We start from the raw sequence: 24,511 nt of genomic DNA, 5'->3' as shown, positions 1-24,511 counted from the left end.
GTCGAAGTTCAATGACCAACACCTACTTATTTTCGCATCGGAAACCGAACTACTTTCATATTTCCAATGGCAGGCTACTTGAGAATTCAGCTTAATGTAGGCGCTGTGTGATCTGGTGGGAGACAATGCAGTGACGTATTTTCCCACCTCATAGTTTTCCAGCAGCTTTCAACTTCCGCTAGGGTCACTTTTCTAGTAGAATGCACTGCTGTTGTGTCAAATTAACGAGCGCAGTAACGCGTAGGCGTTTTATACGTCGGCTGTACTGTATTTGGGAGGCATCTGGATCAGAGCCATGGATTAAGCGCATTTTAAGAAAACAAATGCATAGCTATTGCTAACGAGCTAACTAGGATAATTACATTTAAAGAACATGTTTTAATCAGTGTAATTCATTACCTTTCTGTCACAGCCCATATGGATTAGATCTACATATAATACACATGACCCACTACTAATTAGCAAATGACAAGCTTGGAGACAACCTTGTTAAAGTCACTCAGTAACGACCACTGCCACCACTACCAGTAACAGTAACACTTAGCAACTAGCATGTAAACACTATTTACGCGACAATGACAACAGTGCGCATGTCTGCGCGAGGATTACGACTGTACTTTCATCTTGGTCCCCTACCTTTCTCCCAAAGAAACTGTAACAAAATATTCCGTAGAAAACTGGTCGAAGAGCTGAAATGTTATCACTCATATTTCTTACATTTGACTACACATACTGATTTACAAATATACAGTACATGTCACTGTAGTACAATATATTTTTCCACACAATACAACCGGCATATTTTTGAACACCACACAAAAGAAGGGTCCTTCTGCACGTTGTTATGTAGAAACTCATGTTGACCGTCCTCTGCCGAAGTGGCATGATAGTTTTATGAATAGTACTTTACGAATTTGAGAAATGGGAAAGTAAAGACCGTGGGTGAAAGTCTCCTAGCGTATTTGCGTTGGGATGTCGGTTCAGCGCTGCATGTTGCTGCTTTCGCGGGTTAAACCCCGACTTAGCAGCGTCTCTGTCCGTAATGCTGCCGGTGGTTTAGTCGACCAGAGAGGCTCTGGACAGTGTGCAACGCTACTTAGACATCCCCGGACTGCATCTCTGTTCTCAAGCAGAAATGCCTCTTCGAGCGGCTCGTCTCGGCCTCCAGACACCTCACTATTCGTGCCTTTGGACGTTAAAAGTGATGCCTCAGTCGACGGGGCTGTTGGAGAAGAGCTCACGCAGCCACTTGACAAAAGTAACTAACATTAGCTAGCTTGTTCGTTTTTGCCGACCTGCCATGGATAGTTGTATACGTATGTTATTCTCCACCTTTCAGGTGGCAAAATAGGTTGCTAACCTGTTTATGTGGGGTAAAAGATGTTTTATAGGGTAGTTTCGCTTGTGTTGACTAGGTTTCCAGTATAGGTAGCCACGTGCGAATTTGTATGCAGTAGCACGTAAAAGATGAATGCAAAATCGATATTGTTACAAGATAGCATACATTTATTTGCATTACCCTTACTCGTTACTTAAAACACATTACAAAATGACTTGTTGCTGTAAAGGACAGGTTCTTGCTTGGTGATTGCTGTTGACAACGATTTATGTTATACAGACGAACTGCTGAAAGTACTGAACAGATTCTACAAAAGGAAGGAGATGCAGAGACTAGCAGCCGAGCACGGTCTAGATGGTGAGAGCTGTTTTACATTCCCAAAAGGAAAGTGCACTGTGAAAGTCCATTTGGTGTGGCAGTTTCAAAGGTGCTGTTTCCCTAAGATCACGTGCCCCTGCCTTACGTCACTGGGTGGTTTCGTTGATTTTCTTTTCTCACCAGCCACCCTGACAATGATTGATAAGATTCTCCACTGGATGCAGGGCAGTTTTATTTTTGAGGATGTTTCTATGGGCTGGCAGCCCTTTAAAAATCGCTTTAAAATTGAGTAGTTCAGGCTGTTGTGGTATTGTCTTGACTGGTCTTTATTAATGATGTGCACATCGTCTCTCAGCCCGGCTCTTCCATCAGGCCTTCATCAGCTTCAGGAGGTATGTGTTGGAAGTAGGAGCGATCAGTGCAGATCTTCACATCATCCTAAATGACATCTGCTGTGGAGCCGGTGAGCAGGAGAGGAAACCACACAAAATACCATGTGTAATTGCTAATTAAAGTGGAGATAGAAAATCCTGAATTAATTTAATGATACTTTACATTACATTACATTATTTTAACTTAATTAAACATGATTTTGCAAGCTAATAGAATTACTTTACGATGTGTATTTTTTTTCATATATTTTCAGGGCACATAGATGATATTTACCCTTACTTCATGAGACACGCTAAACAGATCTTTCCTATGTTGGACTGCATGGATGACCTGCGCAAGATCAGTGATTTGCGTGTGCCAGCTAATTGGTAGGTGCATCATTCATGTTATCAATCAGCCAGTCAAATTTTACTCGTTTCAGGGCATTTTTACAATGGAAATTGCCACAAAGCACTGAACATGGCACACAGTGCTCTGTTTGAATTATTTTGTGTCTTGTATTGTGTTGACATTTTAATATCCATTGCAATCTAATGAATAAAGTGGATAAAGGCATTTTCAGATTATAGCCGCAGTTCAGTTTGTATTTGTGTAAAACTACTTTGTTTCTATGCGGATGTTTCAGTGTACAGGCCACTGGGGGATTTTGGACCAGCAACACTTAGAATGTGAATTGTGTTGTTACAGGTACCCTGAGGCCAGAGCTATCCAGAGGAAAGTGATCTTCCACGCTGGCCCCACAAACAGTGGAAAGACCCATCATGCCATTCAGAGATACTTGGCAGCCAAGTCTGGTGTATACTGTGGACCACTGAAGCTACTTGCACATGAGATCTTTGAGAAAAGCAATGCTGCTGTAAGTATGTTGCTTCTCTTCTGAAGTGTTCCATATAACCTATTTTTGCCACCACCCCCCCCCCCCCCCCCCGAGTTTTTGTCAGTCTGCATTTTCATTATCTCCATGCTTGCTAATGAAGACAATGTTTCAGTCCAAATCAGTTTGATTTGTAAAGGCAAGGATTGACAGCAATCACTGTTTACGTAGCTAAGGTAGTGTAATTTGTGGTTCAAGAGAATTGTCCTGTCTTCAATCGCATTACAGGCAAAAAAAGTTAGATACTTGTTCAAACCATTTTCAAAAACTGTTGTAATGCCAGGGTCTCAGTTTTTAGCTAACACATCCCTCAACGGTTTTCTGAAAAGCCTTACACAAGAATATCTGGTAAAGATGTGATCTATCAGTAAGTAACCTATGACTTGTTGACATAACTGTTATACGTGTTTATACCTTGCATTCATTAGAGATAATTATTTTCTATTCAAGTAAAGAGGATGAAATTAGCTTCTGCAATAAAGTAGACTGCTCAATCTGAACAGCAAGAGTAGCCTACATTAGGTATACTTTCTAGACTAAAAGTAGGTGGCAGCTTTTGTACAGGGCAGCTTTCATCTCATTTAAATGAAAGCAACGATGTTAGGGAACTTGTGATGTAATGTAACTGTAATGTGAACAGTGGATACCCTCATCAGGGGGTGGAATCGGTGTTCCAGTGAGCATGTGTGTGCTTTTCCCAGGGTGTACCATGTGACCTGGTGACCGGAGAGGAGAGAACCTTTGTAGACCCAGAGGGGAGACCAGCCGGTCACGTTGCTTGCACCATTGAGATGTGCAGTGTTACAACTCCATGTTGGTATCCCGTTTTGTACTGTATTAACTTATTCTGCAGTTGGAAACATTTAAACATGTCCTAACAGATATTTTCTGCTGACGTGCTGATGTCAGAAATATTCAATAGGGTTTGGCAATATCAAAATTTCCTCGGAAAGTGTCCTTGGCCGTGTCCTTGGAAAATGTCGTGATGGACAATATTATTGTTGTTGGTGTGGGAGTCAATTTAATTACAAACTTAATATTTATGTTATTATATTTTTTACATTATTATTTACAGGCTGGATTAGCCTCACAGTATAGAACATCAGTGAATCTAAAAAAAGGTTTAGTTTTTCATTGATGATGTATGTTTTATTTAAAAAAAAAAACCAAAAATCAGCAAAGGCACCTATTTGGCCAGCTCATTTGCAGTGTTGAATGCGGAATTCATGTACCCCGTTTATGTAAACCGCCACGGTTGGTGAACCTGCAAGTGAGAATGAAGGTTGAAATGGATGAAACATCGTTTCTGTGTCAGTTTGCACTCCTCTCTCATTTGATTTGAACCCAAAATATTGCCAGACGGCTGCAGTTTTTGGGTTTTTTTTGTTGTTTTTTGAGTGCAAGATAATGATGTCTATATTCCCAGATGAAGTAGCAGTCATTGATGAGATCCAGATGATCAAAGATCCCTCCAGAGGCTGGGCCTGGACCAGAGCCCTATTAGGTGAGTCACTTCACGTCACGTGTCTCTGTACCTTGCTTCAGGTGCACAGCAAGAGTACTGAGGTACTTGTTATCCATTAGTGTCCATTATCTGTTGAAAACCTGGAATCCTGCTTCTTTTTTAGGCCTTGGAGCCCTTTCAAAGCTGTGTGCTTATTTAGACTAGTCACTTACTAATGTCCCAGACACTGCTCACACTGCGAAATATATTTTTTTCTTGGATCCACCTCTGTTAGAATTATTTACATCTCTGAATCAGACAAAATATTTTCTTTTTTTTTTTTTCCTTTTGGTATTATTTTGGCTATTACCGTGTGTAACCCATGCTCTGCTTGTGTGTCCAGGCCTGTGTGCGGAGGAGATCCACGTGTGTGGTGAGCCTGCAGCCATTAACTTTATCACAGAGCTCATGTACACCACAGGGGAGGAAGTGGAGGTGAGTCTGGGAAATCTAGTGTGCATCATCAGCATGTGTATGACCAATTGGGTATGCCAGTGGAGTTCACTGCCACAGAGAGCATACAGCACAAGCGTCAGATTGGACAGAGTAGAGTTGTGGTGGTGGAGTTTCGTATACTACCCTCACCTAGATCAATCTAAAAGTTTCTCTTTGGTATTTGCATATGAGTGGGAATATAGTGAGGTAAATAAAGAAGTGTTTTGTGTGTGTGTGTGTGTGCGCGCGTGTGTGAGAGATATATTATTTATATGTCATTATATATACATAGTGATGTATGTATAGTGACATATAAATAATATATGATAGTAGCTTGAGTCATTTTTTACATTGAAAGCATTTTTGTTATAGGTGTGTATATGACTCACTAGCATAACCCCAGTGTCTGGGGACATGGTATACTTGCCTTTCCAATAAAAGCATAGCAGTGCCTGTTAAACAGCACATTTCCCCTGAGCAGAAAGGCACCTGGTAATTATGAGATCATTTTGGAACTGTTCTGCTCTAGAAACTAAGACTCCTACCTCAGTTCCATTTGATTTGGCATTTATTCTGTCCACTTCAGAAATTCAAATAGAAATCAGAAGAAGAAACAATATTATTCTTTTAGTTTACACATTCTTTGAGATGGCTGGTGCTAAGAAGTCTTTTGTTCCCACCAGGTTCGGCACTACAAGAGGCTGACACCCTTTACAGTGTTAGACCAGGCCTTGGAATCCCTGGACAACCTGCGTCCTGGGGACTGCATCGTGTGCTTCAGCAAGAACGATATATACAGCATCAGTCGACAGATCGAGGTCCGGGGCCTGGAGTGTGCAGTCATCTACGGCAGCCTGCCACCTGGTCAGTCTGGCTTTTCCGTTGCCTCCAAGCAAGTGAAACAATCATCAGTACAGTTTAAGTTTCATTTCACTTATTTCACATTTTATTTCCTTTCCCAACAGGCACCAAATTATCTCAAGCAAAGAAGTTCAATGACCCAGACGATCCATGCAAAATCCTTGTAGCAACAGATGCTATTGGAATGGGGCTGAACCTGTAAGTATGAGGCAGAAGCATTATATTACATTACATCATTTATCAGTCACTCTTACCCAGAGCAACTTCCAAATAAGTGCATCACAATGCTAAGAGTAGTTAAGAAGCAGCTCTGTTTTCTTGTTTGGTGGCTGGTAGTGTTGAGATGGCTGCTTATGTATAGATATTTATGTGCTTGTGGTCTTTTATATACTGTTCATGGGTATTTATATAATCATCATGGGTTTTTATGCATACATGGGTACCCATGACCATTCCTGGTGTTCATTCATGAGTGCTCATGCTACACACTGTATACTGTTTGTTGTTTTATTAGGCTACCTTATGTAGTGTGGTTCACAGACCCTTTGTGCAGTGAGCTGTAAATAATCATTCCATCTTGACTCGGAGTCGTAGTGGAGTCGTCATTATGAGAAACACAGCACAAAGAAGGGAGATGGCAAAATGACCTCATGTTTATGTAGGAGCATTGACCACCATCGTGGCTGGTTTGGTCCTGCACCTCAGTGGTGAACAATATAATGAGACAGTACTGTTGAGCGAAGCCTGTTGTACCCTGATTACTGCCACACAGCATGGCAAAACGGTCAGTGTTAATCCCTGCATGTGTGTAGTTATTGGACTTCCAATGTGGTGTCCGCCCTCCAGGAGCATCAAACGGATCATTTTCAACTCCCTGGTGAAGCCGACCGTCAATGAGAAGGGTGAGAAGGAGCTGGACACCATCAGCACCTCCCAGGCCCTCCAGATCGCCGGCCGGGCGGGCCGTTTCAGCTCCGTCTTTAAGGAGGGAGAGGTCACCACCATGCACCGCGACGACCTCCCTGTGCTCAAGCAGATCCTGAGCCGCACGGTCGACCCCATCGAGGTGAGGCAAGAGGTCACCTGGCAGCGGCGTTACAGAGGTCTGGGACATGCGGCATTGCAGAATCCTGTCCTCTGGCACAGTGGTGTAGTGCTGCTGTATGGCTATTACTGTGTCAAGGGTAGAATATGACCGAATGAAGGGTTACTGTGTGAAGGGTGGTTCATGGCCACTTCTGTGTGGATGGTGGCCTAGCTTGCGCACATCCACTTCTCTTTCCATTCTGTTTCACTGTTTTCTTACTTTTTAATCTCTAATTCTCGTTGTACCTGTTGTCACATCTTTCAAGTCTAATGTTGTTTCACTCACTAGCGGTCCACTTATTTGTGCTATCGCTGCCCTCTACCTGTAGGCAGCGGGACTGCACCCCACAGCAGAGCAGATTGAAATGTTTGCCTACCACCTTCCGGACGCCACTCTGTCTAATCTGGTCGTAAGTAAACCTTCAGTGAAGGACAGTGTGAGGCACAGGCTCAAAGCTGATTTCTGCCATGTGGTGTGCACTAAGAGAGACACAGTGCCACATCATTACAGTCAGTTTCCTCATTGACTGAATCACTCCGATTGAACTCTTTTTGAATATACTTGCGAAGTAGATCATTCCACCTGATTTACTACATAGTGAGTAGAAGCTTTTTTTAAATAAACTGCAAAAATTAAAATGCATAAACACATTGTAACTGCTTTGAAGGATGTGTTTGTCTTGTGAATAATTATAGATTTGTATTTGTAAAACTGTAAGTTTTTGTGAGTTATTGCCCTAACTGTTGGTTCTCCTTCTCTCCGACAGGATATATTTGTTAGTCTGTCTCAGGTGGATGGGGTCTACTTTGTCTGCAACATCGACGACTTCAAGTTCCTGGCTGATATGATCCAGCACATTCCGCTAAACCTGCGCTCTCGATACGTGTTTTGTACTGCACCAATCAACAAGAAGCAGCCCTTTGTGTGCACTTCCTTCCTGAAGGTAAGGCCAGCGGGACTAAGCACTGCTAAACGCCCCTGAGTGCTAGTGAGCAGCAGTGTGCACTGTGTGGGCCATGCCACAGAGCAGGCCCTGGGCAAAGCATGTGGGAATTTCCGTACGCGCACAAAAATATGGGCAGTGAGGCAGTGTAGCATAGTGGTAAGGAGCAGGGCTGGTAACGAGAAGCTTGCCGGCTCAATTTCCTGCTGAGGCAGTGCTGTTGTACCCTTGGGCAAGGTACATAACCTGCAGTTGCCTGAGTAAATCCAGCTGTATGAATGTATAACATGTAAAAAATTGTAGACTGTTGCTCTGCATAAGAGCATCTGCTAAATGATAATAATGTAATGTAATATAGAAATTAATCAGTCCCTTGTTTTGAATTTTCTCTGACTGAACTTTCAGAAAATACAAAAAAGATGACAAAGATCCTTTCTGGCTCTTTGTAAAGACAAACAACCCAAAGAATATGTTCTTGTTGTCATAATTGTTGACACCACTGAGAATATTTTTAGTCCACTTTTGTCATAAACGTTACCCTGTGGATAAAACTAATTTTTCAACCCAAGACACTATATTGTTGTGGTGGTAGTTGGACTGTAGGGCTGAACCAGTCTAGAAAGTCCAGTCCAGTCTAGTAAATTGTGTGCATCAATGTGCTCAACTGAAACTGAATTGTTGCCCCTCCTTAGAGTTAATGTGGGCGGGGTTTGGTGAGGCATTATTGTAACTGTGCCCCGCCCCTCTCCAGTTTGCCAGGCAGTTCAGCAGAGATGAGCCCCTGACCTTCGACTGGGTGTGCAAACACATCGGCTGGCCTCTGGCCTCACCCCGGAACATCAAGGACTTGGTGCACCTGGAGGCTGTCCACGACGTGCTGGATCTCTACCTGTGGCTCAGGTTCTCACACACTTTACGCCTTAGATAACAGCACCTTAACAGGAGAAGTTCAGTAGGATCGATAGGAGCCAAAAAGTCACCAACTACGCTGCCGCTGTTTGGGCAACTGTGTCTCAGTCAGAAACATTCTGTAGATTCAGCCTGTTTTCTCACATGGCTCACAGCACAATAGTCTTTGGGCTGTATTTTTGTGTTCTTCTGCAGCTGTTAACATCCCGTTGTAATGTGGTACCTATATGGACTAAAACCACAGCAGAAGTAATAACCCCTTGACTCTTCCTGTATCTGCTCCATTGACTAATGACAGTAGAAGTAATAACCGATTGACTCTTCCTGTAGCTGCTCTGTATTAGTGGATGGCAGAGCAGAAATAATAATCTCTTGACTCTTTAATCTCCTGCAGCTACCGTTTCATGGACATGTTCCCAGATGCCATCCTCGTCCGGGACATTCAGAAGGAGCTGGATGATGTGATCCAGGCGGGCGTTCGCAACATCACGAGGCTGATTCGGGCGACCGAGTCCCACACCGGCGGTGACGCCTCATCTCCCCTCTCCCGCACTCTCGGTAACCAGCTCCAGAAGCCTGCCCAGAGGAAGGTTAGAGGCTCGAAAGCCGTGACCCCGCGGGCGGGCGACCAACAGATGGACGAGTCCCTCACCTCCCGGCTGCTGCAGGATGGCCTGCTGACCCCTGACCTCCTGCAGCGGCTACAGAGGGAGTGGCTGGAGGAAAGGAGTAACCATGGCAACGCCGTCAAGGCAACAGAGAGCAAAGGCAAAGGGAAGAAGAAGAAAAAGAAGTGACCCTTGTTGTCAGAGTTTCTGATTTCTTAGCATTTTTAAATACAAGATTTGTATTTGATGTGTTCAGGAGAACGTGGGTGTGTTTTTATTTTTGGGAAAGGAATGATAAGTTTATCATGTGGTTTTAGGGGACTCAAATGTAACTCACAAAGTAAATTTGTGGGGTCAGATGCTGCGTAGCTGCTACTTTACAGAAGGTTGAGATCCTGGGAGGGGGTGTCTTTCAGAGTGTCCACCAAATTTTATGCTGACAAATGTATACGTTCAGATTCTGCAGGTAGTTTTGGTGATGGGAGTTGAATGGATGGTGTAAAGACTAAAACAAATCAGTGAAATTTACCTGAATGTCATGCCCAGTTTGGTTTTTTTCTCGGGATGTGGACCAACCTCCATTCTTAAATATCATTTGTCTTTCCTGGCTCAGTTGCCAATGTATTCATCTCAAGTGAAGTCTGAGCTCTAGGTTTGATCAAATATATGTCATCGGCCAGCAATGTGTGGGATCCCACAATAGCAGAACAACTTGCCTTTGTTCCACCGGAGGTATGGGTGGATTGGAGTTTTGCTGTTCTCAAAACCCGACCCGTCCTGTACCTGTGAGTTGCCCGTGTGATGCTAGTGGAGCAGCTATCCTCCGGTTGGCACCCGCTTCTCTGTGGTGCACTGTGGGACTTGCATTGATAATAACTAATCAAGTGTTTTTTCTAAGAAGATTACATTTGTCTTGCTTCAGTACTCCTGTATGACTGCACAGGTCATGGTGAGATGAGCCTAACATACAACTGGCTATTCCAAACGAGCTTTGCATGAGGGGGCAAAGCATTAAAACAGTTTCTCATGCAGAAATGTGAACACAACCCTGTTGTTCTCTATGAGTTATATTCCTGTAAGAGGTGTATGGGCAGTGCTTTAATTCTGCTATTTCCTCACCAACCCTGCAAATAATAAGGTAGCACCAGTAATGTTATAATTATTACAGTGAAGAGAACAGTGCGGCTCAGCATTAAAGAATGGCTCAGCAGAAAAGTAATGGCTCATTCAGTGCATTGGGTGTGTGTGTGGACTCTGACCCCTGGACATGTACACACACGCATGCACGTGCACCCATTCCCAGGCTGAGACACACACACACACACACACACACTCACTCTCCCTGTCTGAGACACCCCCACGCGAACACACACGCTCACTCTCCCTGTCTGAGATGAATAAATCCACACACATTCTCCCTGTAGGTTGGCTGTGGTTTTGCCACACCACTCTTAGGCACCGTGCAGTTCATCAGACATTGAATCAGATGATCAGTTGCCCAGATGATGACACCGGAGTCGCGCCTGTCCTCCAATGGGCACCCGTTTTACTGTAACACACTGGGGGAGTGTATTGGAATGTAACACACTGGGGGAGTGTACTGGAGGGCTGCCTTCCTCTTGCTTCACTCTTCCTGTGTGAGTGCAGACGTTGTGGTGAGATGAGTCTAATGTCCAATTAGTGATTCCAACTCTGAAGTGTTTTTTTATGTTCAATCTAGACATGTGGGAATAAAACTCCACAGTCAAAACCTAAAACACTTTTAACCTATCTTTGGAAAAACCCAAAGCTAACTTCTGTGAGCCAAAAGGAATTTATGTAGAAATAATAATTTAGAAAAAGTAGTTATTGACCAGTAGTGCCTATTGTTCTGATTAGAGATTTTATTTTGCATAATGTAATCTTTTAAAATGAGTGGGCTGTTCCTGACTATGCAAATACCGTGAATCAGGTGTAGGTTGTCTGCTTTAACTTTTCCAATATTAGGTACAGTACATATGGTGGCCACATGACATTTTACTGTAAATTTCTAGATTTAGGTTGAAGTGTGTGGCTGCATTTTCCCAAGGCATGTCTGCAGTAACTGTAGATTACATTCACACAAGCTGTACTCAACAGTGCTGCCCCTGTGCTGTTAAAGAAGGATTAGCCTATTTTCAAAACACAGAAAGAGCAGCCAGCATGTGCCCATTCTCATACCAAAACCCACATAACAAATTTCCCCTCTAAATCCAGCAATTGAGATGCGGCTATCAAACCTTCAGATGGTTTAAGACTTTGTTTCACAGTCAAGTAACATCTGTATCCCTGAACACATTTACAGACTGAAGTTTCTGAAAGCAGTTACAGAATTGCTGTAGATGAAGTTTGCTACAGTTAATAATGATCAGATCATTTTAAAATGCTTATGCTGATAAATAATTTTTTAAAATAATTAAAATAATTCATTCCTGTGAACAGCCAGGTTACATTGTTAGTATGGAGGAGGTTTTTATACCTGATAAAATGGTTTCAGAAGTCTTGAAGTAAGAACAGTGGTATTTGAGGACAGGGTGCAGAGTTTTCAGGATTGAAGCTTAAATGAATGCTTCAGAAAGATAACCTGCTTTGGGAAAGTCATAATCGCTTCTGTGTGATTACCTTTGAAATACAAGGACAAAAACAATGCCTTTTCACTTCCTGTTAAGTAAATACACATCAAAGATCAGGAATTATAACAATCTTGAGTCTGACTTTGGGAGTTATGTCTCCTTGGTTTATTGTTTCACTCCTTGCTGTGTCAAGACTCCTTTGAACCGAACGGAGACCAGCCACGATGGTCCCAGAGGAAAGTCCGGTGTCGCTGGAACAGGGCCAGCACATTGCTAGGAGAGAGCAGAGAGGAGGGCTGTTAATGGGAGGCTGAGGTATTAATTATTGAGCCAGCAGAGGGGTGGGCTTTGGCTTAGCTCTCACTGAGGAGGAAAACAGCCGCAAGAAGTGAAAAGTTCCCTTTCAAGCAGAGAGATAGAGCAAGGAGAGCCAGGAGGAAAGGGCTTTATGGACTAGGAAAGCACAGGGGTTCAGATGAAACTGAATCTGTTTGGAGAGTTAAATTATCCTGTCTGTGCGAACCCTCTAGCAGTCTGAAGATACCACCCGTGAAGGACTCGAGATGTTCGCTGTGCACCTGCTCTCCTTTTATTTCTCCAAACTTAAGGAGGATCAGATCAAGAAGGTGAGATGCCTGTGATGTTTGAGCAATGTGACTGCACAACTTTGAAGCAGTTCTTAGTTCTCTAAATGTATCAAGCGCAAAATGCTAACAGCTATGTCTCCCAGTGGCAAGTTGGCTGTCATTGAGTTTGTATAATATTAAGTACGAATCATACTTGAGAGGTGTGCAGCGATAGTGAAATTTGGGGGGAAAGTTGAAATAAAAGTTGAAACATACATCACACCAGTAGCCCTGAGGGCTAGCGAACAGTATGTCCCATAGCACTCCTCTGACAGATTTTGTTGTATTTATTAATTTTAGCTGAACTTACATTAACAAATACAGTAGCAATAGATGCAAAGTTTTTGTGTGGGTGCAATGGGTGCAAACTCAAAGATTGTTACTTATTAGATTAGAAACTCTTGTAATACTGCATCTTGCAATAAACACCAAAGCATTTTGTAGCCGCTAGTATTTCAGTTGATTCATGTTTGTAGTAGTGAAAGGCATTATTTGCATGACATATACTATCATAAAAGTATATTCATATTGGAAAGTTTGTCAACAGGATCGGAATGTGTTACACACCCATTCTGCAGAATAAAGGTGCAAACCTTGACCAGCTGCATCAGTTAATGTGGTTCTATCAAACACATTGTGGCTCCAATAATGAGTAACTTATTCATCCCATTAGAGATCACCATGGGAGGATAGTGGGAAAGGGGTAGGGAAGAGGACTTTAGCCTCAGGATTGTCACGCATTGGGACTGAATCACACAGCCTGCAGATTGACACAATGCAAAAACACTCAGCTGTTATCAGCATGGAACATTTTAAGAGCGCGAGCCTCCGTTTGCATCAAAATCAACTCTACCGAGATGCAATCAGTGAGCATTACACTATTGTATGCATTTGAGAATCTAGTCTTGCTACCAATGTCCTACCATTAGTTGCCACGGCAACGGTATATTTGTTGCATATTTATTGTAGCTGACACACACCCTGGTTATCTGTGTATCGCTGTGAATTGCTTACGCAACTTTTCCGGCTGTCAACTTGAAGCATGAGCATTTATCTGTTTATGTATTCCTGCCTTTTTCTGCCCTGGGTATACCTCTGCTTCCTCTATATGTACAGTATAATATATATAAAATTCTCCCAATTTGTGGGATTTATGTGGTTATGGCCACTGTCTCATTTATATTTCTATTGGCACAACTGGGTATGTATTTATATTTGAAATGACAGCAGCACGTGTCTTTATGGTTGAAATGGAAGAGGTGGATGTGTCTACAGAAGATACCATCAGGGGTGATCCTCAACAGAACAGTGAGCTTGCTCAGCACAAAGCTAGAAATGCAGTCAAAGGTGAACATTCTGTTTAGACATACCCATACTTCACATTTCCTATTTTGCAAGATTTGAAAAAAAGAGATTTAACTTTTTTAAAATGTCATTTTCAAAAGGTTTTATTGTATGTTAGTACTGTAGTCGTGACATCATTCAGTGTTGTGTGAACTGATATACAAAATGCAACACTGACAATAGTGTTACTGTGGAGTGCAGATTTAATCCTGATTTCCCCTCTGACACATACATGGTAAGTAATCTGTAAACACCTCCACAAGTGAGATTCAAATCTCTTTTCTAGTTAGAAATCCACTCTAAAAACCAATGCATTATCAGTTAACCAAAAAGCAAATTTCCCCTAGCTCTTTAGGCAATAATACTAGCTTAGTCTCAGGAAGTGATGTCACTGCTGAAAGTGCTCTGCTACCCTACTAGCTTTACAAAGGACTCAAAAGCTGCTACTTTTAGCTTTGCAGCGCTGACCCCCTCTTGACCTCCTCCCTCTCTGCAGTAGCCTCTGGTGGCCAGGCTGAGCTTAGCCAGTTATCCAAGTCAGTGCACTGACATAACAAAGGTGAAAGAGGTCCACACCTCTTTTCAGCTTTATGTAGGGCTCACCAGCTCGCTTTTAGCTCTGTTACACACGGAGACATGACGCATTTGGTTGGATTCATTTTCAGGAGCAGAGAACTCTAAGACAGGACTTGTCCCATAGAATGTACCTAGGCTACTGTTGTGTTCTGCTGCCTACCGAAAGACCCAATACAACGATAATCATTCACAGTAGGATTTGGGGCAGCAGTGTAGCATAGTGGTAAGGAGCAGGGCTTGTAACCAAAAGGTTGCTGGTTTGATTCCCTGCTGGGACACTACTGTTAGACTCTTGGGAAAGCTACTTTCCTCTTGCCTCAGTAAATATCCTGCTGTGTCCATGGATAACATGAAAACTGTAACCTGTGTAAGTTTCTGTGGATAAGAGAATTTGCTAAATGCCAATAATATAAGGTAATAACTTGGGCTTGGGATATGAGCTTACAAGTATTTGCAATCCATAAGACATAGAAGTGACAGAGAGACTGTGCTGTGTAAATATAAAGACATACACCTTTACAGAGATTTATTAGGGCTTGCTACTGTAGATTGTCAGCTGAGTTTCAGCAGGTGCACCTGACTCTGTTCCCCACGTGACAGAGAGGCTGAACACTGCAGCCGTAGAGCTGCATCTTCAGACAGAAGGGGCTGTGTCCTCAGGCATCTGCTTGCAGGTGCTGATGTGTTTTTTGACAGTCCCGTGTCTGTCTGCTCTTACAGGTGGACAGGTTCCTGTACGCCATGCGTCTCTCAGACGACCAGCTTCTGGACATCTCTGCTCGTTTCCGGGCTGAGATGGAGAAGGGACTCAACGGGGAAAGCAACCCAACGGCCGCAGTGAAAATGCTGCCCACCCATGTCCTCTCAACCCCTGATGGATCAGGTGTGTTACTGAATGAATCAGACTTGTGGTAGTCAAGGACCCACTTGATACAGCTGACTAGAATAATAGAGCTGCCAAAGTACTTAGAGGTTTCTCTATGGGGTCAGTCACTGGTCCATCATGATTTCTCTCTCTCTCTGTCTCTCTCTCTCCCTCCCTCTCTGGTGTCAGTGACAGTTCCATTGTGATCTTTCTCTGTCTCTTTCTCAGGGGAGGTGACTTGTCTGGATTGGTGACTGGTCTGTGGTTTAGGCTCTCTCTGTCTGTCTCACTGGGGTCAGTCACTGCTCTGTGTTAATCTCCTTCCCTTGGTTCTCTCATCCAGAGAAAGGAGAGTTCCTGGCACTGGACCTTGGGGGCTCTAGGTTCAAAGTGCTGCAGGTAAAGGTGTCTGAGGATGGTAAGCAGAAGGTGGAGATGGAGAGCCAGACCTATCCAATCCCAGAGGAGGTTGTCAATGGCAGAGGCGCAGATGTGAGTTTTTTTTATACTTTTGTTCTCTTTAGATGGACATTTTGTAGAGGAGCTTTAACTGGGCTTGTCAGATATCCCACAGCACTACAATAATAGCTGACTGTAAAAACCTAAAAAATTAAATTAATTGCAACATGCTAACACAGCACTGGCCCCTCTTCCTGTAGCTGTTTAATCATGTGGCAGAGTCCCTAAAGGATTTCATGCAGAAGAATCACATCAATCAGAAGAAAAAACCACTGGGCTTCACTTTCTCCTTCCCGTGCAGACAGTCCAAGCTGGATGAGGTACCGCTAATGATGCGTTCATTAATTAATAACTAATTAGTGAGGTAAAACAGATGTCTCTGTCAGCACCTTCTGGGAAGAAACCAAAAAAAGTGCAACTCTTTCGCTTTGTAATGTTTGGACTGTCTACCTTGTTTTCCATCCTGGCTCAGGGTGTGCTACTGTCCTGGTCAAAGAATTACAAGGCCAGAGGGGTGCAAGGAACAAATGTGGTGGAGTCCTTAAGGCAGGCCATCGCCCGAGCTGGGGTAACTACTGAGGCATCGTTTGCTAATCTGGCATGGAGGATCATAATCTGTCATATTTTATTTGTTTGGATGGTACATATTTCTTTAATTACCCCATGTTAACATTATCAGAATTAGTAATAATGTGATTGGAAACCGTCAGACAGAGGTCAAAGGTCATACTAGGTCATTAGTTGAAAGTACAGATGAATAAAATCACCTTACTCTGATGACTGAAGATGTTTGCCATGGATTAAATTTCCTTGTTAACCCAATATTATTGCCATGCTTTGAGACTGAAGTGCTGATTGTGTGTCTGGTGTGGGCAGGGAATGGATGTGGAGGTTCTGGCCCTGGTCAATGACACAGTGGGCACCATGATGACTTGCGGATATGATGACCAGCACTGTGAGGTTGGAGTTATCGTCGGTGAGAATTAGCAATCTAATCTAATATCTAATGACCTTAATAAACCTTTTGAATTGGTGGAACAATGGAATCAGGAACAGAAAGCCTTTGACATTTCGAAGGGGTTCTCAGGCACAGGCACCAACGCTTGCTACATGGAGGAGCTGAGGCACATCGACCTGGTGGAGGGGGACGAGGGCAGGATGTGCATCAACACCGAGTGGGGGGCGTTCGGGGACGACGGTTCTCTCGATGACTTTATCACAGACTTCGATAGAGAGATCGATGCGGCTTCTATCAACCCTGGAAAGCAACTGTGAGCAAACTTTAAACTTCTAAGTGAGCTCTGAGTTGAAGTTCATAAATATAGACATGCTCCATAAAAATCTATAAACATGAAATAATAAACTTAGTAAAGTCCTAAATAAAATCCCTCATAAAATAATAAACTTAGTAAATGTAAAATAATACACTGTAGACAGGTGTGTTAATAATGAAGGATAATAGATCTTTCATCTCCCCTAAAATATTTTCAAAAATAACTTTTTGAAAATGAGCAGTTTTTGAAGAAGTAACAGATAGTGCTCTTTGTGCTGGGGAATGCATTGTTGATCAAAGACTCTTTTCTCAAACTCGCTGTGCCCCAGGTTTGAGAAAATGGTAAGTGGGATGTACATGGGCGAGCTGGTGAGGCTCATTCTGCTGAAGATGTCCAAGCAGGGCCTGCTGTTTGAGGGCCGGGCTTCAGACGCTCTGCGAACCAAAGGCAAATTCCAGACCAAACACGTTGCTTTGATTGAAAAGTAAGATTGTTCATCCCGAAGCCTAACTATTCACACTCACTTTCAGTAGCAGCAGGTGAGATCAGCCTGTAATGTCTTGGTGCTGTTTCAAGATATAAGGAAGGCCTGAAGAATACGAGGGACATCCTGCAGGACCTGGGTTTGAATCCCTCTGAGGATGACTGCGTGGCCGTGCAACACGTCTGCACCATCGTGTCCTTCAGATCGGCCAACCTTTGTGCCGCCGCCCTTGCAGCCATCCTAACCCGTCTCCGTGAAAACCGCAAGCAGAAAACCCTGAGGACCACCGTGGGGGTGGATGGGACGGTCTACAGGACGCATCCTCAGTGAGTTAGCTGTTTTACTGATTCCCATGGGTGGATGCTCAGAATTCTTCCTCCATTTTCGCAGTGGTCATTGGGAGGGAACAAAGCATTAAGTAGGACTCCAGTCCACCTCACAAAATCACGAAATCACTAAAATCACAAAGACATTTGCCCTTATGTTTAACTAGCCATACACTATAAACCCCAGTAACACTTACACGTGGCTAATTCCTTATAAATATTATGTAAACCTAAAATAGCACACCCTAACTCTCATCAGTACTGTTTTCCTTGGTACGGTATCGAGCATGTTAACAGTGTCTCATTGCCCGTTTTTGTCCCTGAGGTACCCCAAGCGGCTCCACAAAGTGGTGCGGCGGCTGGTGCCCGAGTGTCACGTGCGCTTCGTGCTGTCGGAGAGCGGCAGCGGGAAGGGGGCCGCCATGGTGACAGCCGTGGCCCAGAGGCTGGTCGCCCAGCGCAGGGAGGTCGACGACACTCTGGCCCCCTTCGCCCTGACGCGGCAGCAGCTGCAGCAGGTCCGGGACAGGATGCGCGAGGGGCTGGAGCGGGGGTTGAAGAAGGACACGCACAGCACGGCCTCCGTCAAGATGCTGCCCTCGTATGTGTACAGAACCCCCGATGGGACAGGTGAGGGAACCGCAGGGCCATGTCCCTCAGGGCAGGGCTACTCCATGCCTCCATCCACAACACTGTTCTGAATGCAGGGTCCTTCATTTACCACAACTATTCTCAGGGGTTGGATCGGCTGAAGCAGGAGGCCATAGAGAATGACGTAGCTGCACCAGCACTGTTTGGCTGCAGAGATTACTGCTGTTGTTTTGGTTGTTAGCATGCACAGGCTTTAGGAAGGATTATGTAATATCACTGTGCCTTCACTTCTGGAACTGTGCCTACCCCTGTGGATAATTAGCAATGGTTGTGTTAGGAGTGGTGTTCGGATGTCTGTGTAGGATCCCATGTGTTAATTACCAATTCACAGATTTATTAATAACTGAGCGCATGGAATCAACTTAATCTTCAGTCTGGTTAATTGTTTTGTCCACGTGTGGAATGTCTACGAATGTGTTTTAAACCAGCTATTGGTTAACATGCATCACCTATATAATTAACAGGTTGGTGTTAAAATGGCTGTGTGGCTGCTGCAGCAGTTAAAAGATTGATCTGAGCAGTTTAAAGTTTTAAATACAGGTGTGTGGTAGGAGGGCTGGGGATTGACCTGAGCAGTTAGCAGTTAGCTGTGGTTTGGCAAAGCTGGTTCTGTTTTGTTTTGTTGTATTCCTAAAATATATATTATTGATTTTTGTACACTTTCTCCTTCTTGCTGTTTTCACATGCAGTGCATTGGCCAGCACTCGTACAATCACCATTTGAACAAACTGCCATCTCAGAGAAACAATTAAAAGTATTTTCCCTTAGAACAAAATGCCTCACGCAGTTACAGAACTTTACAGCTTCCTGGCAGTCGTAGCCCAATGGCAGCATTTTCTGTTTCAGAAACAGGAAAGTACCTGGCTTTAGATCTGGGGGGAACCAACTTTCGCGTGCTGGTGGTGAAGATCAGGACTGGGTTACGCAAGTCTGTTCGCATGTACAACAAGATCTATGCTATTCCCCTGGAGATCATGCAGGGCACTGGAGAGGAGGTGAGCTCTCCCCAGTCTGATCCCTTATTTCTGCAGCCAGCTAATCTAATATTTGCATGCACTGAAGGTAATATTTATATTAATTATGGAAAGACATTTTCCTCTAAGATAACTTGTAATTTATCCATCCTATCCGACTTGTAATTCAAGACCATCAACCTCAGGGGTCCATTGCCTTGGAGCAAGCGGGAGTACTGTTTTATAAACTGTACTCTATAGTTCAGACCCCAGTATAACTGACCTCCTGTTTGACTTTTTAGCTGTTCGACCACATTGTTCAGTGCATCTCAGACTTCCTTGACTACATGGGTATGAAGAACACTTGTCTCCCTCTTGGATTCACATTCTCCTTCCCTTGCAGACAGACTGGAATCGATAAGGTAAAGAGCAACCATTCTGCTATCTGCGTGTTTGCTTTTGTGCGAGAGGAAACTAGCAAGCATTCAACGGGGCTGTTTGAGCAGAAACGGGATGACCAGTCGCTTTTTTTAATGCACTGTTTTTAACAAAAGAGTCTTGGTTCATGTTATGGTGTTTTATTTTTCCCCATTGTGTTGCTTCCTTCCAGGGAAGTTTGGTCAGCTGGACTAAAGGCTTCAAAGCGACAGACTGTGAGGGAAATGACGTCGTGGACATGCTGAGAGAGGCCATCAAAAGAAGAAATGTGAGGAAATGTACACACCAAAAGTACCATTTGTAGGTGTAGCAGATTAATGGAAAATAAACACATGGACGTGCTTTCTGTATAACAATATGATGGCCACAACATGTTAAAAGTCCAACATCATGTGCAGATGGAGTCTTTCTCTGTCACATGTGGCATTTAACATTGAATGAGTAGTCCAGTAAATATCTACTGTGTAGTGCTGCATCCCTTGCTAGTAAAAGTAGGTGCTCAGTGTAACGCTTCCTTCTGTAGGAGTTTGAATTGGACATTGTTGCGGTGGTGAACGACACAGTAGGCACAATGATGACATGTGCTTATGAAGACCCTGAATGTGAGATAGGACTCATTGCAGGTATGTGAGGCACCCTCTTGTAATGGGAGATATTTTGGAGAGGAACAAGCATTACACCACATTGTTGGCATTTAGCAGATGCTCTTATCTAGAGCGACTTACATCAGTTATAATTTTCATAAAGTTGTCCATTTATAGAGGTGGATATTTACTGAGGCAATTCTGGATTAACTACCTTTCCCAAAGGTACAGCAGCAGTGCCCCAGCAGGGAACTGAACTGGCAACCTTTCAGTTACAAGTCCTGCTTCTTACCTCTATGCTGCACTGACAGCCTTAGACGTGTAAAATCCTGATCTACTAAAGAGGGGTGTCATTTCATAGCAGCGGTGTGCTGTTTGACAGGGACGGGCAGTAACGTGTGCTACATGGAGGAGATGAGGAACATCGAGACGGTGGAGGGGGACGAGGGTCGGATGTGCGTGAACACAGAATGGGGGGGCCTCGGGGAGAACGGGTGTCTGGAGGATATCAGGACTAAGTATGACAGGGAGGTGGACGAGGGGTCCCTCAACGTAGGGAAACAGAGGTGAGTCCGTGCCTGCTTATAACTTCATAAAAACTTGGGTAGCATGTGTCATGTGTCTTAGGTAGCATGAGTGACAAAAGAAACTGGCTCGACTGCCATATGATGTCACATTTCATCCTGGGCTGGTCAACAAGGTTATTAGGTGCAGGGATGTCCAGCACTGTAAAAATGCTGGGTGGTTACAATCTTTGTGGATATTTATAGGCTAACAGTACTTTGCACATTCAAATGTATGTTGCACATTCAGGGTTTCTTCTGAATCACCTCTGCACAGGCTTTTAATTGGATTTAAGATGTAATGTGTAATGCTATATATTTTCAAAAGGATTTGAGAAAATTCAGTTCAATTTTTTTGTATAGCAAGATTTACAAAGGCAATTTTCCACAGAGTTACAGAGATGCAGGGCTTAACCCCACAAGAGCCCAACCCCCAGAAATGGGAGAGAAAAACTCCATTGCTGAAAGGAAGAAACCTTATGGATAACATGACTCAAAGGAGTTGCATCATTGCATTAATCATTCTCATTATCGACTTATTAATGATTAATTAATCATTAATAATTAATAAAACTTTAAATATATCATGTGGGTCTGATATTTGCTATTTACATTTCTTGTTTTCCTTTATTTAGAAGTATGATAACTATCAATACAGACACAATAATCAATACAGACAATTATCTGTAATTGGGCAGTATTGATATTTGCAGGTAATAGTGCTTTCTGCAATTTAATAAATTTGGGAGATTATGGATTGATAACGTCTCTGTGTACCAAGAAATAAAATTTAAAAACCCTGCACTGGAGAGCACCATGCCCTCAGGGTTAAATGCCAGAATAAAACCATGTAAGGATATTGCACAGGATGTTGCTGTGGATATGGTGGCTAAGCTGCTCTCTGGCCGTTGTAGGTTCGAGAAGATGACTAGCGGTATGTACCTAGGTGAAATCGTCAGGCAGATCCTCACCGACCTCACAAAACGAGGCTTGCTCTTCCGAGGACACATCACTGAGTGCCTGAAGACCCGGGGCATCTTTGAGACCAAGTTCCTTTCCCAGATTGAGAGGTGTGGTCAACATGGTTGTGCATGTTTGTCTCAATTGTTTCACTTTACAGGCATATCCACAGTGTAAGGCTCTGAAAGACACACATCTCCTCTTTTTAAACTGACAACCCTCATTATTAATGAAACCTCTTTATCCGCATATGTGTAATTTTTGACCTGTGGTTAGGTGGCACTGCAGCCTTCCAGACTTGAAGTACCCTGATCCTGTCAGTTCTTGCCTTTTTCTCTCAGTCCTTTTTATCCATATCAGAGATATAGCCAGTACAATACATCCAGATTGTCCAGACTTCAAAAGCAAGGGCACACAAGTGATCAAATTTTCTGCATACTTTTTTGTCCCTCCAGACCAGGCGCTGCTCTGTTTCAGAAGTTGTTTCTAGTATGGCAGCACTGGTAGTCAGCGTTGGAGTGACTATGTAGTGCACTGGAGTGAATCTCGTACAGGAAGCATGATATCTCTGTATTGCCCCCCCCCCCCACCCCCCCAGTGACCGTCTAGCGCTGCTGCAGGTGAGGTCCATTCTGAAGAACCTGGGTCTGGACAGCACCTGTGACGACAGCATCATCGTGAAGGAGGTGTGCGGCGCCGTGTCTCGTCGGGCGGCCCAGCTGTGCGGCGCTGGCATGGCCGCAGTGGTCGAGAAGATCCGCGAAAACCGAGGACTGGACCACCTGAACGTCACCGTGGGGGTGGACGGGACCCTCTACAAACTCCACCCACAGTGAGTATCAAGGAATAGGAGACAACTATGTATGCTTGTGTTATGGCATGGCAGATGAGTATTGAAGGTTACGCAGTACACTGGCAGTGTAAAAGAGTTTGGAATGTACAGATGGGAGGTGATGTTTTTCTGTGTGTCTCGTATATGTTACGGCAGATAAAACAGATGACAGTGCTCACTGTAAGACTCCATTTGATTATATTTAAGAAAATGCGCTGTGAACACTGTTCAGAAATTTTCCTGCTATTGCTGCTAAAAGCTATTCGATTTACTGTTTATTTCTCTCCTCTTTTCACATAAACAGATAAACACTAAAATGCTTTGTTGCTCACTTATATAACATTACCAGACAGCCTTATACAGTACAAGGGGTTAATTCAATTCTAAGAGCTGATGTGTTTAGTATTTAATGTCATGAACCTTGTGCTATCACTATTATTGTGTATTTGCTTGGTAATTAGATTTACAACACTAACATGTGGACACATTTGGCTTTTAACTGGAGTGATGGGGATACAACAGCAGATCTGGCCACCTTCACATCCACTGCCTGTATCATGGTTTTGCTCCCTCCCTGTCTTTAGCAAAGACAGTGCCTTAAACAGAATGGATGGGCTTGTATTTTAGCCTAATCATCATCCCTGTGTGTGATTCAACTTAATCGTCATATCTTGCTCTATGAATCATGATATAATATCATAATGTACTGCAATATGCAATAATGCAGGAAACCAGAACTGAATGAATATAATCAGCTTTTCAGTCATGTTATATGGCACTCATATTTAGCCTCTTGGATAGGAGTCCAGTATATATTTTAGTCATAGCATACTGTACATTTGAACATCATAAATGATCATCATCAGATGCCTCATGTCATAGCTGAAGGCATTACTGTAATATTAGGAATGCTGCGTTACCATGGAGATGTGACTCTCTGCCTTCCTCTGTACAGCTTCTCCAGAATCCTGAAAGACACGGTCAGGGAGTTGGCTCCCAAGTGTGACGTCACCTTCGTGCTGTCAGAGGATGGGAGTGGGAAAGGCGCTGCCCTCATCACTGCTGTTGCACGTGGGGAAACATAACCTATGACCTGACTGTCCCTGTTCAAACCACACTGTGACCTAACCGTGTCCTGTTCAAACCACGCTGTGACCGGACTGTGCCCTGTCCAAACCACACTATGACCGGTCCATCTCCTGTTCAAACCACACTGCTGACAGGACCGTCCCCTGTTCAAACCACGCTGTGACCGGACTGTCCCCTGTCCAAACCACACCACGACCGGTCCATCCCCTGTTCAAAGCACACTGTGACCAGATGTGCTTTGAACAGGCCAAAGCAGACATAATCAATATGTAAATCATAATGTTGAAATCTCACATTTGGGCATTTAAATAATATTCTTTATAAGAGATATTTAAAATGTAGAAAAATGAAATTGTAGAACTGGTTTAAATTTGCTCTGAAATTGTTATAACTTTGATGATGAAAATTTTCTGATTCTAACAATCAACACAAAAAATTGTCTCTTGTTTTTTATTGTAGCCCTTAATACTATGCAATATATTTTATCTCAAGGGATCTAATTTTTCTGTGGAGAACTGGATAATTATTTTGGTATTATGTGTATGTGTATATTGGGATGGCAGGTATGCCATCCGCCCAATTGTCAGCCCTTCACCCCATACCTGTACCACACTGAGAGTTTTGC

At 43.4% G+C, this 24,511-nt stretch overlaps 2 protein-coding genes across 7 annotated transcripts; both read left to right on the top strand.

Annotated features, from left to right (window-relative positions):
• The first annotated feature begins 855 nt into the window (after nt 1-855).
• On the top strand, nt 856-10,542 carry supv3l1 (SUV3-like helicase). Its single transcript, XM_036546383.1, has 15 exons — nt 856-1,258; nt 1,619-1,696; nt 2,013-2,120; nt 2,304-2,418; nt 2,738-2,906; nt 3,626-3,737; nt 4,351-4,428; nt 4,772-4,863; nt 5,547-5,727; nt 5,829-5,922; nt 6,571-6,790; nt 7,140-7,220; nt 7,578-7,754; nt 8,506-8,654; nt 9,058-10,542. Exons 1-15 carry the CDS (start codon nt 973-975, stop codon nt 9,458-9,460), a joined length of 2,343 nt encoding a protein of 780 aa, XP_036402276.1. The 5' UTR covers nt 856-972; the 3' UTR covers nt 9,461-10,542.
• Nucleotides 10,257-24,077, top strand: hkdc1 (hexokinase domain containing 1). 6 transcript variants are annotated; one of them, XM_036546378.1, is made up of 19 exons: nt 12,421-12,488; nt 15,129-15,291; nt 15,617-15,765; nt 15,933-16,052; nt 16,205-16,300; nt 16,609-16,708; nt 16,820-17,003; nt 17,335-17,490; nt 17,540-17,545; nt 17,583-17,816; nt 18,142-18,446; nt 19,314-19,462; nt 19,723-19,842; nt 20,031-20,126; nt 20,382-20,481; nt 20,825-21,008; nt 21,920-22,075; nt 22,564-22,797; nt 23,753-24,077. In XM_036546378.1, exons 1-19 carry the CDS (start codon nt 12,426-12,428, stop codon nt 23,880-23,882), a joined length of 2,745 nt encoding a protein of 914 aa, XP_036402271.1. In that variant the 5' UTR covers nt 12,421-12,425; the 3' UTR covers nt 23,883-24,077. The 6 variants fall into 6 exon arrangements, with proteins under 6 accessions (XP_036402274.1, XP_036402271.1, XP_036402270.1 ...); XM_036546381.1 differs by lacking the exons at nt 12,421-12,488; nt 17,540-17,545 and adding an exon at nt 10,257-10,274; XM_036546377.1 differs by lacking the exon at nt 17,540-17,545.
• Nucleotides 24,078-24,511: the final 434 nt, after the last annotated feature.

This window comes from Megalops cyprinoides, chromosome 15, assembly GCF_013368585.1.
Source record: "Megalops cyprinoides isolate fMegCyp1 chromosome 15, fMegCyp1.pri, whole genome shotgun sequence".
Classification (NCBI taxonomy): Eukaryota; Metazoa; Chordata; class Actinopteri; order Elopiformes; family Megalopidae; genus Megalops; species Megalops cyprinoides.
This window is presented reverse-complemented; position numbering and strand designations above follow the sequence as displayed.

Coding starts and splice junctions, on each gene's coding strand:
- supv3l1 (XM_036546383.1), top strand. CDS start 973: ATGTCGGTTCAGCGCTGCATGTTGCTGCTTTCGCGGGTTAAACCCCGA. Junction 1,697..2,012: donor AGCCGAGCACGGTCTAGATG/GTGAGAGCTGTT, acceptor ATCGTCTCTCAG/CCCGGCTCTTCCATCAGGCC. Junction 8,655..9,057: donor GATCTCTACCTGTGGCTCAG/GTTCTCACACAC, acceptor AATCTCCTGCAG/CTACCGTTTCATGGACATGT.
- hkdc1 (XM_036546376.1), top strand. CDS start 12,426: ATGTTCGCTGTGCACCTGCTCTCCTTTTATTTCTCCAAACTTAAGGAG. Junction 16,301..16,608: donor AGGCCATCGCCCGAGCTGGG/GTAACTACTGAG, acceptor TGGTGTGGGCAG/GGAATGGATGTGGAGGTTCT. Junction 19,843..20,030: donor GACAGACTGGAATCGATAAG/GTAAAGAGCAAC, acceptor GCTTCCTTCCAG/GGAAGTTTGGTCAGCTGGAC.